Source organism: Camelus bactrianus, chromosome 6 (genome assembly GCF_048773025.1).
Source record: "Camelus bactrianus isolate YW-2024 breed Bactrian camel chromosome 6, ASM4877302v1, whole genome shotgun sequence".
In the NCBI taxonomy this organism is placed as follows: Eukaryota; Metazoa; Chordata; class Mammalia; order Artiodactyla; family Camelidae; genus Camelus; species Camelus bactrianus.
This window is the reverse complement of record NC_133544.1, coordinates 82,889,549-82,906,026: the sequence shown is the minus strand read 5'-3', so window position 1 is coordinate 82,906,026 and position 16,478 is coordinate 82,889,549. Positions and strand designations below refer to the sequence as shown.

Here is a 16,478-nt window from a genome sequence, read left to right as displayed (position 1 = left end):
GAGTTGTTAAATCAAAACATGCTCTTCATTTGTAAGCAGGAAAGTGTGCTGGAAAGACACTTTAGGAGAAGAAAGCTTTTTTCTTTTGCCTCTTTTTCTAAATAGGGCACTGGAAAAAATATGCCCCAGGGCTATAGGCTATTGTGTGCGCAGCTGTTAACAGTGACTGCTCAGGTGGCTGCTTTTGGAGCTACCATCTATGCCGTCACCCCCAAGCTTGTCATAGCATTAGGCAACGTTTCCATCTTGGACTCCATATAGAGAATGGATTTTAAAAAGGCTTTAAAAACTTACTGTTTCCAGAGGGAAAAGAGACCCTGCAAAGAAAGAGCAGCTGCCCCAACAGGCAGGTCAAAGCGGCAGAGAGCTGCAGCATCATGCACGCAGGCCTGCACGTGGCCAGCACCTCGCGGAGGGTATCAAAGGCCAGCCACGCTGCTGTTAGAAGCCAGCTAATGGGCACATGGCATCAAAAACTATTCTGAGCAAGTGCACAAGTGATCACTTGCTAATTAGTTTTCTGTAGCAGGAAGTGCACATCCTAGTACAGATAGTGGTGCACAAGATAATAAGAAACTCCTAAAGGAAGGATACAATCTAGGTTAGAAAATTTCCCTTAGCAATAGCAGTCAAGGTTTTACAACCTGTTCCACTGTGAGGAAAAAACTGGAAATCGATAATAGTACAAACAAACACACTGCATTACCATTAGAGGCCACTGAACCTGCCCATGTTAACTGCTGTATATACTTCTTGTACTAAAGGATACATTTTTTCCATCTACCTGAAAGGCCCAAGTGAAGGGGCCCATTTAGATTCTGCCATACAGATAACTGGAATGGAGGAACACTGCCTATTACTGTGAGATTCTGGAAGCTAAGTGTAGTAAGCAAAAACTGTAACATACTTTGTTACTAATAAAGATGATTTCTGTCTGGGACACTGCCTGTTACACCCCGACTTGAGCTCAAGGCAGGCATCCTCTTGACATTTCTTCAACTCCTATGCAATGCTGTCTAGGCCTGCCTAAAGCTTTTTCTTAGCAACAGAAGACAAGGTGAAAATGGAAAAGAAACTGTGCACAGAAAGGGAGACAGGAGAACACAGAAAGAAAGCAAAGAGAGGGACAGAAGGGAGGAAGAATAAAGGAGTTAGGGTCAATGCTGTCCCACTAACAAATTCCATGTTTAGAAGCTAAATACTCATTTCACTTATTTAGTTGAGTTTTCCTTTAAAATGATGTATGAGGAGGGTAGCAACTGACAGCGCAAGAGTTATAAAGGGAGAAGGCACCAGCCGAGTGTTCCCAGCTTCCATCATTCTCTCTGGGAGGAAGAGTTCTGTGAAGGAGCCGAAGGTTAGCAACTAAACTTATCATTTGAAATCTGCACTATTCAAATTGGTTATTTTATCTGAAACAAGGAGTCTGTTTTGGTTGGTGAATAAACCACCCCAGTTTTTTGGTCAGGGGATGGCTTGCCCCATACCGTTTCCTTGAAATCCAGGCATAATTTGTCTGCTTAACAAATTCAGCTTAGCGATGTACAGCCCTCACATTAGACTTCAACCACGAAATGGTAAAGATAATAGTAGTAGCATTAGGTGACATTTCTGGAAATATGGCATTTTAAATATAACTATTGTGGTCTTTAAAATCCACTAAAAGGAGATAGAATTTCCAACAGGAAATCAGTAATTTCTTCTCTACTTTTCAAAACATCACTGAACTTAAAAAGGGAATCTCCAGGGATGATCCCCCAGTGTGCTCACCTAATTCAGCAGAAGAATTCTAAAAATGAGACTGATGCCCTGAAACCATGCAAAAACCTTAATACACTTTGGGGAATAAAGCCTTAGTTTGGACAAATTAGACTGAGACAGCAGTGCAGCCCAGCTCATTAAAAAAAATGGTTTTTGAAGTTTTGCACCTTCACACCCATATCCTGGTGCTTCTCATGTGTAACATGCTAAAGGTAAAGTTCACTTTTTAAAAAGAAGGAAGTGCGAGAGTAATGAGAAAGATATGGTGGGGAAAATGTATGTCTCTGTGGGGTTAAAATTCACATCATGTGTGAAGAGACCCTATCTTAAATAAGCATTTTCAGCCTTTTGCTTGGAAATCGAACCTAGCTTTACAGATACCTCACACACTTACCACAATAAGGAACAGTGCAAATAAAACCTTAAACAGAAATAGCCCGTCATTCTAGCTGCCAACTGGGATCCGAGGGGGTGTTGGTGGGAGGATGTCAGCTTGCTTGACCTTCCTTCGCAGCACCATCTTCCGCCCTCAGTTCCCTGGATGCTCACGGTGGTTTGTGAAATACAAGACCGTGGCAGCTTGAGGCGGCAGGTGCACAGCTCATATTTCACTGCCTGCCTGATCCAAACAAGCGAATGAGAAAAAGGGAGGCCAATGGTCTTGAGGTTTGGAGGGGCAAACAGCCAGGTAAAGGATATGATGCTTACTATCACAAACCTCATAAGAGAATCTTTCTCCTTCCTTCTTCTGCTCATGGAATTGCAAGTCAGAGACGTTAGACAAAGACACAACACATTACAGACACGGTACACAGCACATTGCTGACAGATTTTTTACATGCGAAAAACAAACCATCAGTACATCAAAAACCACTAGAGCCACAAAGCACAGTGCAGCACAAAATCAGTATCAAGTTGACAATGCGCGGTATGAGAAAAAAATGTCTGCAATTTGTGGACCTTTACGGATCGCTAGTATATACGCAAGTATACTTAATTGTGCATATATGGCTGTACACACACGCTGCAGAAAGCTACAACCATCTCCTTGCTCCTGTTCACACTTCCAACGTGTTTACTGAAGTATTCTGTCGTGGATAATAACCACCTTAGTTAATTTCATTTTAGATTGTTAGCATTTCCTGTTCTTTAGCTAAGCCATGTAAAAACCTGATTTGCTCACTTCCTGCAGTAAAGAAATATCTGTTAATGATCTCTCAGTAGATATTTGGCAAATGCAGGCATAAAAACATGCTCACCTCTTTTCCTCCCATGGATTCAAACATTTTTTCCAGCTGAACCCGCAATTGTTGAATATTGTTCATCAGTATGCAGGGCTTTAAATAAAGCAAACAACAAAAAATAGGGTGAAAATCTTTTATACAGTAGCTTACTGAATGAGTTTACTTTCAATGTGGTAGTATACACTGTCTCTGAAGTCCTATTATATTTGGCAAACAGAATAATTCTGCTATTAACAGTTAAGAATGGAAGAGGGAAAATATAACCACCTTGGGGAATGAAATTTAACAGTATACTTAGACAGTAAACCATTGCAGACCTATTACTAAGGTTGATTTTATTCTTAGCATTGTGGCATATTATATTTAGAAATTAACCAAATTCTGTTTTTTAAAGATTTTTTAGAAATACAAGGGAGTTTAAATTCTTACGCTACTTCACTGTTTCAAAAACCAAAATACCGAATTTCAAAGTCCTCCCCATCCCCCCAAAACCAGTCAAATCCTTTAATAAACTCTGCCTGTAGATAAAGCCCACACATGAGTATTATTCAAGGCCCTGAGTTATAAGGCTCCAAACCATGTTTAACAAAAACAAAAAAACTGCTTTCCAGGCTCTGTCTTGGCTTCACTTGGACCCCTTTGCCTTTGTGAGTCATTATCCGTCGTTCAGGTTAGGGCTTTCTTTTTCCCAGACTGTATCCTTTTGTCACTCACTTGACATTTGTTGTATTTAACTTCACATCTGAGTTGCTTCTGACTGTCTCACCAGCTGACCGTAAGTGTCCTGTCTGTGCTGCTGTCTTTTTCTGCTTGCTCTTACAGAGCCTCACACATAATACATGCTTTCACAATGCTCCTTGACTTGTTTCCAAGGAGGCAGAAGTATAATCACATACAGATGTAAAGCTCTGTGACAGGACTAGATGTGACCTCAGATTAGTAGAAAAGAACTTATAATTGGAGAATGAAATTCAGAATGGTTATAGAATAATTTAATATTTGCTACATACTGATTCTGAAAAACCAGCAGATCATGGGAAGAAAACAGTGAAAGAAAAGAAAATGGATGCCTTCCAAGGGGCTGGGAAATGAGCCAATAACAGAATCAGAGAGCGGCGTGCAAAGGGTTTGTTCTTGTTTTGACCCTATTACTGACCTTTGGAAAAACTTCCTCCTTGATTCTTAAAGTGAACACATCCTAACTTCCATTTATGAATACAATTTAAAACTTCTATTCCCTTGATTCTAGGCACTTACATGTTTTATTTTTTAGGCACAGAGATTTCTCTCGTATAGATTCTGCTCAGTAAGCTGAACCACAGTGTTCTAGAGATGATCCTGGTTGCCAGCTGTGATGAGGAGCTGCTGGACCCAGGCTTACTCCTTCTGTAGGATGTACGATCAGACTTTCAGGGGATTCAGCGTCTTGTTCCAAAGTGAACACACTGAACCAACAGACCCTCTTCCACTGGGGGATAGAGTCATTGAGGTTCTTTTATTTTTCACTGCAGAGGGCAAAGAACTAAGGAAGAGCGTGACTCTTAATGAGAAGCAGACTACATGAGTAAAAGGTTGTATCACCATGCTTCCCATGGGTCTAAATTAGCTGGGTAGCATCTTTTTTGACACATGTAACCACACTTTAGTACCAGCTTTGCCAACTGAGCCAACTTCCAAGCCCTCTTAGTGTGATCATTTCCAGTGGAAAAAGAACTAAGAAACAAAATGAACAGAGACACCTGGGCTCGCTGGCAGGGACTGCCGTTGCCCCCAGGAGGAGAGGCAGTTATCCAGAGGGAGCTAAAAACAAGTCTGAGATCTCCTCTTTCACCAAGCTCTCCCTGACCTTGAAACGTTCAAATTTCAATTTAATTGAATCAGTTGATCAAATCACTTCTGAGAACTAAATTACACGAATCTACCTTAAACCTAATCAGGGAACAGTTTTACTTTAAACACCTCTCTTGTAAATGAAAAAACAAATACGAAAACACCTCCAGTGAAGGGAACATTAACCTAATTCAGAAGCATCATTTGTTGATGAGTTTAGTTAGACAAAATAACCTATGTTTGAAGTTAATTTCTAATCTTTTTATTTGTATATTTTGGCTTTTCCCTGAAAAAAAAATGCCATAACGTATTTCATTTTATCTAAACCTGAAACAAAGTTAGGAACCTAAAATACAAGGAATGTGAAAGTTGGCTCTGTTCAGACTATGGCCGTTTCTACGTGACCAAAGTATGTTTCTTTTTTTTTAATTGAAATATAGTTGATGGGACAATATTGTATAAATTACAGGTGTACAATATAGTGATTCACAATTTTAAATGTTATAACCCATTTATAGTTGTTATAAAATAGTGGCTATATTCCCTGTGCCGTACAGTACATCCTTGTAGCTTATTTTATACCTGATAGGTTGTACCTCTTAATCTCTTACCCCCATATTGCACCTCCCTTCTCCCCACTGGTAACCAATAGTTTGTTGCATTTCTTAAGTTCCACCAAAGTATGTTTCTGAGTGGAAAAAGAATTTTTAAAAGTACACAAAATCAGGGAATTCTGATTTAGATAATGTTGCTTTGCTACAATGTGGAGTGTGGAAAAATGGATTAAAAACTTGGGTCCCATTCCACATTTAAAATGTTTCAAAAGAAAAAATATTATTCTGTCACAAATATTTTGTTTTACTATTGTCTTTACAAATGTTACAGTCATCTCTGAAGATGTCTAATGTTAACCACTATATACAAAAATAGATAAAAAATGAATTTCTTCTGTATAGCACAGGGAATTATATTCAATATCTTGTAATAACCTTTACTGAAAAAGAATATGAGAACAAATATATATGTGTGTGTATATATATACACATATGCATAACAGGGACATTGTGCTGTACACCAGAAATTGACCCATTGTAACTGACTATACTTCAATTAAAAAAAAAGTCTAGTGCAATTTGAAGTAGAAGTATTATCATACATATACAGAGAAAATAAAAAACATTCTTGATATTTAAAGAAATCTGTAACAATGATATGTACACACACAAGTGTACAAAAGCACTATAATTTATCTCAGCTGAAAGTTTAAGTGGTTAGCTGATATCCTTTCATAGAAAAGCTAAAATGATACTTGACATTTGAATGAGTGTCTAAGACTGGTCAAGATACTAGCAATTAGGAAAGAAAAGCAGTGAGAAAGGAAAAGCAAGTTCGTATGCTATTATGTTTCAAGGACATTTCTTTATAAAAATGTGATTTTGAAAAGTATAAAAATGCACAGAGTAATACAATAAACACTAATTTATGATTTTTTTCTCATTTAAAAAATAATGTACTACAAATATTAACACCTAGAGTAGAAGTCTGCAGGGATCTTTTCAGGCTACTTTTCCTTTCTGAGTGACAGGAATTAGCTTTGATGATTCATAGCCACCTTTTAGAATCTTCAATTTGGTTATTCTATTAAATCAGAATCTTTTCTGAAATTAACCTGGCCCTGTTTTGATTTTCAATATAATACTTTTCAAATGTATGATGAATTTAATTTTATTTAATCATAACTCTATGCTTTCAACAGATAAATGAATACTCCATCTTGCCTACTAGAGTATTTTACAATCAATGACAATTAGAAATCACTGCTGAGATATCCCGGCAATTTATTAAAATTTCTGGGCAGCGTTTTCATTTAAGGGAAAGATGTATCTTCTGGGACCCTCAGGAACCGTTAGGACTGACTTACCTTAATGAGCTGTCAGCAAGAGGTCAATGGGGTTTCAGCAAGAATTCTCTTTCAGACTTGCCTGATAGTGGGAAATGATTTTTTAAGAGGGGGAAAAACCTGATTCTCCTCTTGAAAAATCTAGTACTAACTTTTAAAATATTTTTTTCAGTGCTTTAAAAAAATCCTGTGTTCTCCTAATAAATATTACATATGGTGAATAAGAAAGATTTTACCTTCCATCATGAAATAACCCTGATTATATTCCAAATTACTTTAGTTTATCCTGCTTCTCTTTGTTCTTTTTATTAAGTTTATTTTCATCCAGAAAATAAACGGCTAAGTTAAAATTCAGAGTAGTAATCAGCATCACTCTTTCCATTACCCATCCTTTTCAATTTATTTGAAAACTGAAAGGCTAAATTATATTCCTTTTGGTATTGGTGCCAAAACTACACTAGTTGGTGTCAACACTAAATAATTACTAGCTCCCGGGGCCAGTATTTGTAATTCGTTATCATCATGGAAAACCACAAGGTGGCTGGGGGTGAGATGCCTCAACCTTCCTCTGAATTCTATTTTGTACCAGTTCAGGACTACTAGGAAATTTTCAGACAATTTCCTGAGACTCTCATTTTCTATTATTCTGTAAGAATGTAGAAAGAAAACTGCCTCTGCTTAGTCCTTAGTTTCAAGAAGTGGTTCTCAACTGAGGAATGTCTGAAAGTAGAGACATCCTTACTTACCACATTTTCCTTATCACAGTAGGAACGGAAGTCACTTGATACGACTGCGGCATACTGAAGCAGGACTTTATTGATGGTCTAGGGGAAAAAACATAGAATGTGTTCAAGTAAGTAGCTGCCGCTACAAATGTATTTATTTTTCTACACACAGGCACATCTACCAGGACAAAATTCCTCGTGGTGGTGATTTTTTCAAATGTCTGGAATATTCCTAAATACCTCATTATGAGTGGAACCAGAACATTCCCATACATGTCACTTAGCAATGAATATGTTTACTAATTGTCTATGATAAGGAGACTGATAACAAAGAGCATCTCTTAAAACCAAAACTTCAGCTTTTGCTGCATCCCACTATCTCAATACATTTACCTTTAATTTAGTATGTTATTTATTGATGCATTATTTGCTAAAAATATTGCTGAATCTTGCCTTTCTTTTTCATTCTAATTTCACACTTAACTTCTCCACCTAATAACTCTTTCTGAGTTTAAGGACGCCCTCTGCTTCCATTAATCATGCAAAACAAGGGAAAATGAACAAACTTCATTAGTCATTGTTATTTCAGTTACTTAAAGAGGTATTGATGAGTTTGTATCCTGCTGCTGCTACTTACGTAGTTGGAACGCTCACAAGCCAAACGTGGACATGATTCTTAGAAGGGAGAAAGCAGCAATAGTGGTAGACACAGATCATCATCTCTCACAGAAAAGGAGAGACCAAAAAAAGTTTTATTTTCTGTATCTGAATTTTCTTTGTGGTTCAAAATCAAGTTGGGGGGACACCCCAAGGAGTTAAGCTGAAGGAGATAAGCTTCATTCACAAACGTGAATTCACCAAGTGGGACTATGAGCTTGTTTCACAGACTTTAAAAATCACAATGAATACCTGAAATTAGGGATAATGGGCAGAAAGAAAACTGTATTTTGTGGAAGTACAAAGTAAACTGATAATATGTATCAATTTAAATAGAAAATCAGTCTTGGAAAATATAAAATCTTATCAAGCAGTCGACCAATAAATCTAGGAAAACAGGTGGTGTATCAGACTGAAGGATCATCCAAATGCAGCTGTTCAAATTTCACCTTAGACCTAATGTTGACAATTACTTTGGGACTTGCCAAGGAATTCTGATCCACTCATACATATGAACATTACTCTTAACTTACAGGTTCTTATGACAGTGTAAGCTGTAGGGACCACTTCACTATATTGCAAAAACCAACAAAAGCCTGACTTTAGGAGCTTGTTGCAACTCAGACTATCGCTTGTTCAAGATTCAGTTTGGGCAGGGGAATCCAGATATCCAATAAAAATTTAAAAACAAAAGAAAAAGGAATGAAGCATAGCTGATTTCTAATGTTAGTTTGAGGTGTACAGCAAAGTGATTCAGTTATACCTATACATACATATATTACTATATATAAAATAGATAAACAACAAGGGCCTACTGTATAGCACAACAAATACATTCAATTTCTTGTAGTAATGTGTCTGTTAATCCCCAATTTCTAATTTATCCCTCTCTTTCTGTTCCCTTTTGGTAACCATAGTTTGTTTTCTGTGTTGATGAGTCTATTTTTGGTTTGTAAATAGAATTTGTATTTTTTTGTTTGTTTGTTTAGATTCCACATCTGAGTGATACCATATAATATTTGTCTTTCTCTTCTGAGTATTCTCAGGGGATCCCCATGGTTTAATTCTTGCCTCTACTTCATAGGCAAACCCTAGTACCTTCAATTCCTGCTGGGAGACAACTGATCGTAGGATCTCACACCCCGTAGCTTACAAATGCCAATGATTAGCAAGTCAGGATAGGCTGCAGTTAAGGAAAAGGGCTCAGCCATGTAGGACATAGTTGAAGGCCTTGTGACTGTAAGAGTTGTCAGTAACTGGCTGTAATAACATACATTTCTTTGAGTATACAAAGTCCACCTGAATGAAAGTGTTCATGTACATTTTATGGGCGAGTTCAATTTCATTCTAATTTATTCACCAAAGTAAAATCACTACCAGACATTAGTTCATTAACAAATACTAGAGAGTATAGTTGAGTCTTGAACAACTGGGGGTTGGGGCACCAACCCTGCGCACAGTTAAAAATTCACTGATAAATTATAGTCAGCCTTCTGTGTTCACACTTCTTCCATCTTCCCCATATCCCCGGTTTCAACCAACCACAGGTGCTGTAGTACTTACTATTAAAAAAAAATACGTATTTAAGTAGACCCCCCACACTTCAAACCCGTGTTGTTCAAGGGTCAACTGTAGTTAGTTAAGACATGTCTCCAACAGCATCATAAGCATCGCCTGCGAATGTGCTGGAAAGACAAATTCCCTGATCCTATCCCAGATCGCCTGAGTTGGTAATTCTGAGGTTGAAGCCAAACAATTTCTGTTTTAACAAGCCTCCAAGTGAAACCAATGCCAGCGAAAATTTGAGAACCATTGTCTTACCTAATGCACAGGAAGACAGAAGTAACTCTTCAGAGAGAACCTGTTGATAGAAGGGAACCTAGCAAGGCCTGATAGGAAAAGATTGTCATGAGGTATAGACAATTCTTTTACAAACACAGCAAAGGAACTAGCATTCCAAAAGCCCCAGATCAAATACAATGAAATTTTAATAGGATTTGGGCAGTGAAGCAAGGGGTTCTGCTGTATTTAAAGGGTCAGAGAGGATGACTAAAGTAACTCCCAGCCTCCATCTGCTCTGATTGGGCGTGCAGATTCTTGTACTACCGAGTAGCAATGGCCATCAATTACTCAAAGCCCCTCTGGTCTCCTGAGGTAATGCCCCACTAGTAAGGGCAGGCTACCTATCCTGTCAGTACTGCTGGTTGGCTCATGTAGGGGTGTTACTCCTACAATTAGGAAGACAGGAACCTTGGTCCAAATGCATCTCTGCAGTCACATTTAATGCACGAAGCATTACAGCAACACAGAGGACAGGAAGAATGCAGCCTTAGTTCAGTGACATGAGTAATGTCACTTCAGAGCTTTATAGACTGTGTTTTCACACATCCAACATAAAATAGAATCCCCTACAAATGCCCAGGTTTGGCCTAAAGGGTAAAAATACATGGTGAGATTCTGCTGTCCAACTTACGAACTGATTTCTGATGACACCGGAATGTCAACGTAGTACAGCCTAGTGGTTGAAAGCATTCCATTCATACTGTTTCTAGTCTAGTTTGAATTATTTAAACTTTCTGAGCTTGTTTTGTCATTTGAAAAATTAGGAAAAATAATTTTATCTATCTCTTGAGGTGGTTGTGAAGAATAAGTGAGACTATATATAGAGTGATTAGCACAAAGTGATAAAGAATAAGGGATAATTAATGATAATTCATTAATTTTTTGAAATTCGGAATAGGTTCCCAGAGAACAAGGAACATGGGGGTCTCAAACACCATAGTATTACCAACCCAGAGCCAGGAGTCAGTTGACATTTGTTTTTGTTTTTAAATGGTGCTGAAAATATTGTTACTTCCCATTTCTCCTTTTTAAATTAACCTCCCTTACTGGCGACGAGAAGCAATGGGAATTCACTATCCATGGGCCCATTTTATAGCTCATCACAGCCCCTGAATGTACGTGCTCTGAAATTCGAAGCATTTGTTTGATACCTTATTCAGTCTTATATATGCTTCAGTAAGTACACATCATCCCTTTAAGATCCATTTTATACCACTAACTCCTCAAAATTGGCTGCAGATACCATTCATGTGTCTTCTCTCCAGGAGAGGATTTAAATCAGTCTAAGTTTCAGTATATTTTGATATAAGGATCCCATCCTATAGAAAACCCTTAAGGGTTCACACAAAAACAACTAGAGCTGATAAAAGAATTTGGCAAGGTAGCAGGATACAAGATTAACATACAGAAATCAGTGGCATTTCTTCACACTAACAATGAAATATCAGAAAAGGAAAGTAAAGAAACACTGTTTTAAACTTGTGTCAAAAAAATACTTTGGAATAAATCTGACCAAAGAAATAAAGACATATATGGAGAACTATAAAATGATGACTAAGGAAATGGAAAGATATCCCACGCTCTCGGATTAGAAGAATCAGTATCATTAAAATGGCCATACTGCCCAAGGCGATCTACAGATTTAATACAATCCCTATCAAATTACTGAGGACATCTTTCATAGAACTAGAACAAATAATCCTAAAATTTATATGGAATCACAAAAGACCCAGAATTGCCAAAGCAACAGTCATCAAAACAGCATGGTATTGGCATCAAAACAGACATACAGATCAATGGAATAGAATAAAGCCCAGAAATAAACCCACAGACCTATGGTCAATTAATCTTCCACAAAGGAGGCAAGAATATACAATGGAGAAAAGACAGTCTCTTCAGCAAATCGTGTTGGGAAAACTGGACAGCAGCATGTAAATCAATGAACTTAGAATACTCCCTCACTCTATACACAAAAATAAACTCAAAATGGCTTAAGGACTTAAATATAAGACATGATAAATCTCCTATAAGAAAACATAGGCAAAAAATTCTCTGCCATAAATCTTAGCAATATTCTCCTAGGGCAGTCTACACAGGAAATAGAAATAAGAACAAAAATAAACAAATAGGACCTAATTAAAGTTGTACGCTTTTGCACAACAAAGGAAACGATAAGCAAAACAAAAAGACAACCTACAGAATAGGAGGAAATATTTGCAAAAGATGAGACTGACATGGGTTTAATTTCCAGAATATGTAAACAGCTCATACAACTTAACAACAACAACAAAAATCCAATCTAAAAATGGGCAGAAGACCTAAACAAGCAATTCTCCAAGGAAGAAATACAAATGATCAATAGGCACATGAAAAAAAGCTCAGTATCACTAATTATCAGAGAAATGCAAATCAAAAGTACAAGGAGGTATCACCTCACACCAGTCAGAATCGCCATCATTCAAAAGTCCACAAATGACAAATGCTGTAGAGTCTGTGGAGAAAAGGGAACCCTCCTGCACTGTTGGTGGGAATGTAGTTTGGTGCAGCCATTGTGGAAAATAGTTTGAGGAATCTCCGTAAAACTAAAATCAGACTTACCATATGATCCAGCAATCCCACTTCTGGGCATATATCTGGATGGAATTCTAATTTAAAAATATACAGGCACCTCCCGTGTTCATTGCAGCATAATATACAGTAGCCAAGACATGGAAGCAACCTAAATGTCCATTGACAGATGACTGAATAAAGAAATTGTGATATATTTATACAATGGAATACTACTCAGCCATAAAAAGGATAAACTAATGCCATCTGCAGCAACAGGGATGGACCTAGAGATTGTCATTCGAAGTGAAATAACCAGAAAGAGTAAGAAAAATAACACTACTGAAGTCATCTATAAAACAGAAACAGACTTGCAGACACAGTAAACAGTCTTCATGGTTACCAGGGGAAAGGAGGTAGGAAAGGATAAATTTGGAAGTTTGAGATTTGCAAATGTTAACCAGTATAAGTAAAAATAGATTAAAAAAATAAGTTTCTTCTATCTAGCACAGGGAACTATATTCAATAACTTATAATAACCTTTAATGAAAAAGAATATGAAAACAAATATACGTATGTATATGCATGACTGGGACATTGTGCTGTACCCCAGAAATTGACACATTGTAACTGACTGTACTTCAATAAAAAAATAAAGAAATGCTTTACTTCACTGAAATTATTTTACTCTGTCAGTAAAAGCTCCCATTTCCTAAGTGACACGTGGAGCCTACTTTTCTTCCTGCTTCTTGCTCAGCTCATTTCCCTTCCTCTCCCTCTCAGTGCCTCCTGGTCCCTACCTTACATAACCTGCTACCTGACTACTCTGAGATTATTAAATTCTCATACGATCCTGCTTCCACTACAAGCCCTATAGAGTTCCCAGAATAGCATGTGACATACTTTTAAAAACACTATCCCTAATGGCCCCGTTTCATTCTTTTCCTTGGCCGTCGCCCAAAACACAGCTGCTAGTCAGGAAAAGACTTAAAGAGACTTTTTGGGAATAATTCTCCCAAAGAATTCACTGCAGATGTCACCATGCTGGGAAAATGGAAGCAAGCAGAGACTACCGAGAAAGTCCCTATAAATAATTTTTAGCTATTATCTTTCAAAGTGGGAGGTTATTTTCATCTTCCAAGTTAACAGACATCAAAACTGGAGTTCACACTATTTCATGGCAGCTAAATATTTTAATATAGTTTAGGTGGACAGCTTGTCTGCTTAAAAGCCTTTATTGGCCCCTCGTTTTCTACTCAAGTTGTTCAGCCACTCTGCCTATTCTTATGACCCTTGAGGATGCGGGCCTAACTTTCCAACCGTAGTTCTGTCAGCCCTCTGAAGCCTGTGCTCTGTCTTCAGTGGCACCTCTCAAGTTAGAAGCCCTGAGTCGCAGAATGGTGGAGGATGACAGAGATTCTTGACCAAACTATCTAGATTTCAAATTTAGTCTCTTTTGTGAATACAAGTGAAGTAATCTGCTTGTGTGTTAGTGTCTACGGTTAAAAGCAGTAACATGTTACATGTATACTTCCTTTATGGGTTGAACGGTGTCCCCTCAAAATTTCTACGTTGAAACCCTAACTCTCAGTACCTCAGAGTATGAATACAACTGTATTTGGAGACAGGGCCTTCAAAACCAGTGAGTTAGTTAAAATGAGGCCATTAGTGTGAGCCCTAATCCAATTTGACTGGTGTCTTTATGAGAAGAGAAAATTTAGACACACAGAGAAATGCCAGGCATGTACATACACAGAGGAAAGACTGTGTGGGGATACACTAAGAAGAGAAGCATCTACGCAAAGCCATGAGAGGTCTCAGAAGAAACCAAACCTGCTGTCACCCCGATCTTAGGTTTACCATTTGCAGAACTGTGAGAAAATTAATTTCTACTGTTGATGCCATCATTCTGCAGTACTGTATTCATGGTTAATACAACATCCTAAATATTATGTAATTTTACCGAGTTTTGGTATTTCCTTTTTTTAACATTATATATATGATATATATAAACATAGATTATGTAGTATATATATTATACATATGATATATATAACATATGTGAATGTACATTTATACTAGGCCTTTTTCAACCTCTGAGATACACTGATTACAGCATTTGACTTTTTCATAGCTGTTTATAGGTCTGGCTGTCGCATTATATGTTTCTTTGAGGTCAGAGATCATGCTAATTCATAGTGACATCTCTCAAAGTGGCGAGCAAAGAGTGCAAGTGAGGCAAAAAGTGAGCACTTGTTAAAGCAACAGCCGAGACCTTGGCCGTCATCCTACCCACGGAGCCAGGCTAACCCTCGGGCTGAGACACACGACTGTGTAGGCCCTTGCCCTGCTTTCCTGTATTAGCCGTATCACTGTCCTGCTTACAAATCTCCAAAGACTCATCATTTCTTAAATCGTTCAGAAGATTAAGTCTAAATTTTCAACCTGGAAACCAGAGCTCTTCAGGACCTGGACCCATCTTCACTCTCCCAACCTTCCCCACGGCTTCTCCTGGAACAGATTCTTTTGTTTTTGTTTTCTGCCAGCAGAGTGTTTCTCCCTGCTCTTTACATGTCAGCTCAGCTCTACCTCTCCCTTGGTTCTTGCTACTCCTGTAAGCTTAGAATACTTTTCCAACGTCACCTTTTTAGGCTGAATGAGCCCTGTTTTCCCGGGAACCCTTCGTCTATTTCAGCTCATTAATTTTCCTTCTGCTCAACTTACTATGGATTCCACTGTGCTTGAGACTGAACTGTGTCCTCCTTCATGCTGTCTTCCAACTCGTTCATGTCATGTGGTCTTTATTATTATGATTATATATATATTTAAGATTTGAAGGGTGGAGACAGCATCTTTTATTTCTTGTATTTCCCTTCAAGCTCTTGGCAAAGTTGTAAGCACTTTGCAAGCCTCCTTAGATGCTAAGAGTAGGAAGGAGTCTTAAGAGGAATCCGGTTGCTCAAGATCAATATGTCAACTAAACTCATTATATCAACAGAATAACTCACACTACAGTTATTGGCTGATTTGAAATTAGAACAGTTTGCATGACTTCAAGTCCAATACACTTTTCACTGGACTGCAATGTACTACTGCTAAAAAATACTTTCAGTTTGAATATGAAATTCCAAGACTGATTTTCAGCTAATAGCACCACATCTGAAATGGAAATTAATCTGGCCACCCATGGCAGTCTCTTCAATTATAAGTGACTGAGTCATTGATGTTAATAACAAGTAGATATGGATGATAAATCCATATGTAAGAAACAGGAAAAGCAGAACGAAAATCAGATGACAAACCTGAAACAGCCTACAGTTAGCAAATTAAATTGGCATAGTTGTCAGACAAGACTTATGCCACAAAACAATAGCATCTTTTAGGTTCTGTGCAGAAAAATAACATGCCCCAGTCCCAGCAAAGGAAAGATACGTTCCACTTAACCTACCTTTGCAAATCTTCTCATTAAGTGAGATAATGCTTCAGGATTAGGGCATTCCAGTTTCTTAATAATCTCAAAGCTCTGATTAAGCTGAGCAAATACATCAACCACGGAGCAAGAGAAGAGAGCATGATCAGATGTCTGCTGGAACTGAGGGGAGAGAAGGTGGGAACATCCCAGTAAGCATATCAGAGGGGCCACAGAAAGAATCTTCGTTATTTCACAAAAACAACCGAATCTCCTCCATCATGTACCTTCACATCATGGATCTTCGTTTCCCAGTAATAAAATGCTTACCCATTTTAGAATCATTCATCTCCTTTTCTGGAAAGTGTAGTAAAACATATCATGGGGCAGGGTGCTGTTAACTGGTTTCTCCATTGCTGAACTGAGGGACTGGTTCTTTCCTTTTCTCATTCTCAAAGGCATTAGGATGGTTTTGCAAGCCACTGTGACTCTAGACATTTGAGTTGCTCCCAGAGTGGTTGGGAGGGTGTCTGTTCCTAATCTGGGAACAAGGCAGCACTTTA

The 16,478-nt window shown here is 38.0% G+C and overlaps 1 protein-coding gene and 1 long non-coding RNA gene across 4 annotated transcripts in view; one reads left to right on the top strand and one right to left on the bottom strand.

Moving 5' to 3' along the window:
• The window catches only part of UNC13C (unc-13 homolog C), a 639,986-nt gene that overhangs the window by 87,154 nt on the left and 536,354 nt on the right, over positions 1-16,478 (bottom strand). For both annotated transcript variants that reach the window (XM_074366154.1, XM_045506261.2), the window contains 3 exons: positions 15,955-16,098; positions 7,482-7,559; positions 3,021-3,098 (listed from right to left, as the gene is read on the bottom strand). In XM_074366154.1, coding sequence (XP_074222255.1) covers positions 3,021-3,098; positions 7,482-7,559; positions 15,955-16,098 — 300 coding nt within the window. The remainder of the gene's footprint in view (positions 1-3,020; positions 3,099-7,481; positions 7,560-15,954; positions 16,099-16,478) is intronic.
• LOC123612629 (uncharacterized) overlaps positions 1-16,478 on the top strand; it is a 321,171-nt gene that overhangs the window by 302,548 nt on the left and 2,145 nt on the right. For both annotated transcript variants that reach the window (XR_012507672.1, XR_012507671.1), the window contains exon 3: positions 7,501-7,588. This is a non-coding gene — a long non-coding RNA (uncharacterized LOC123612629). The remainder of the gene's footprint in view (positions 1-7,500; positions 7,589-16,478) is intronic.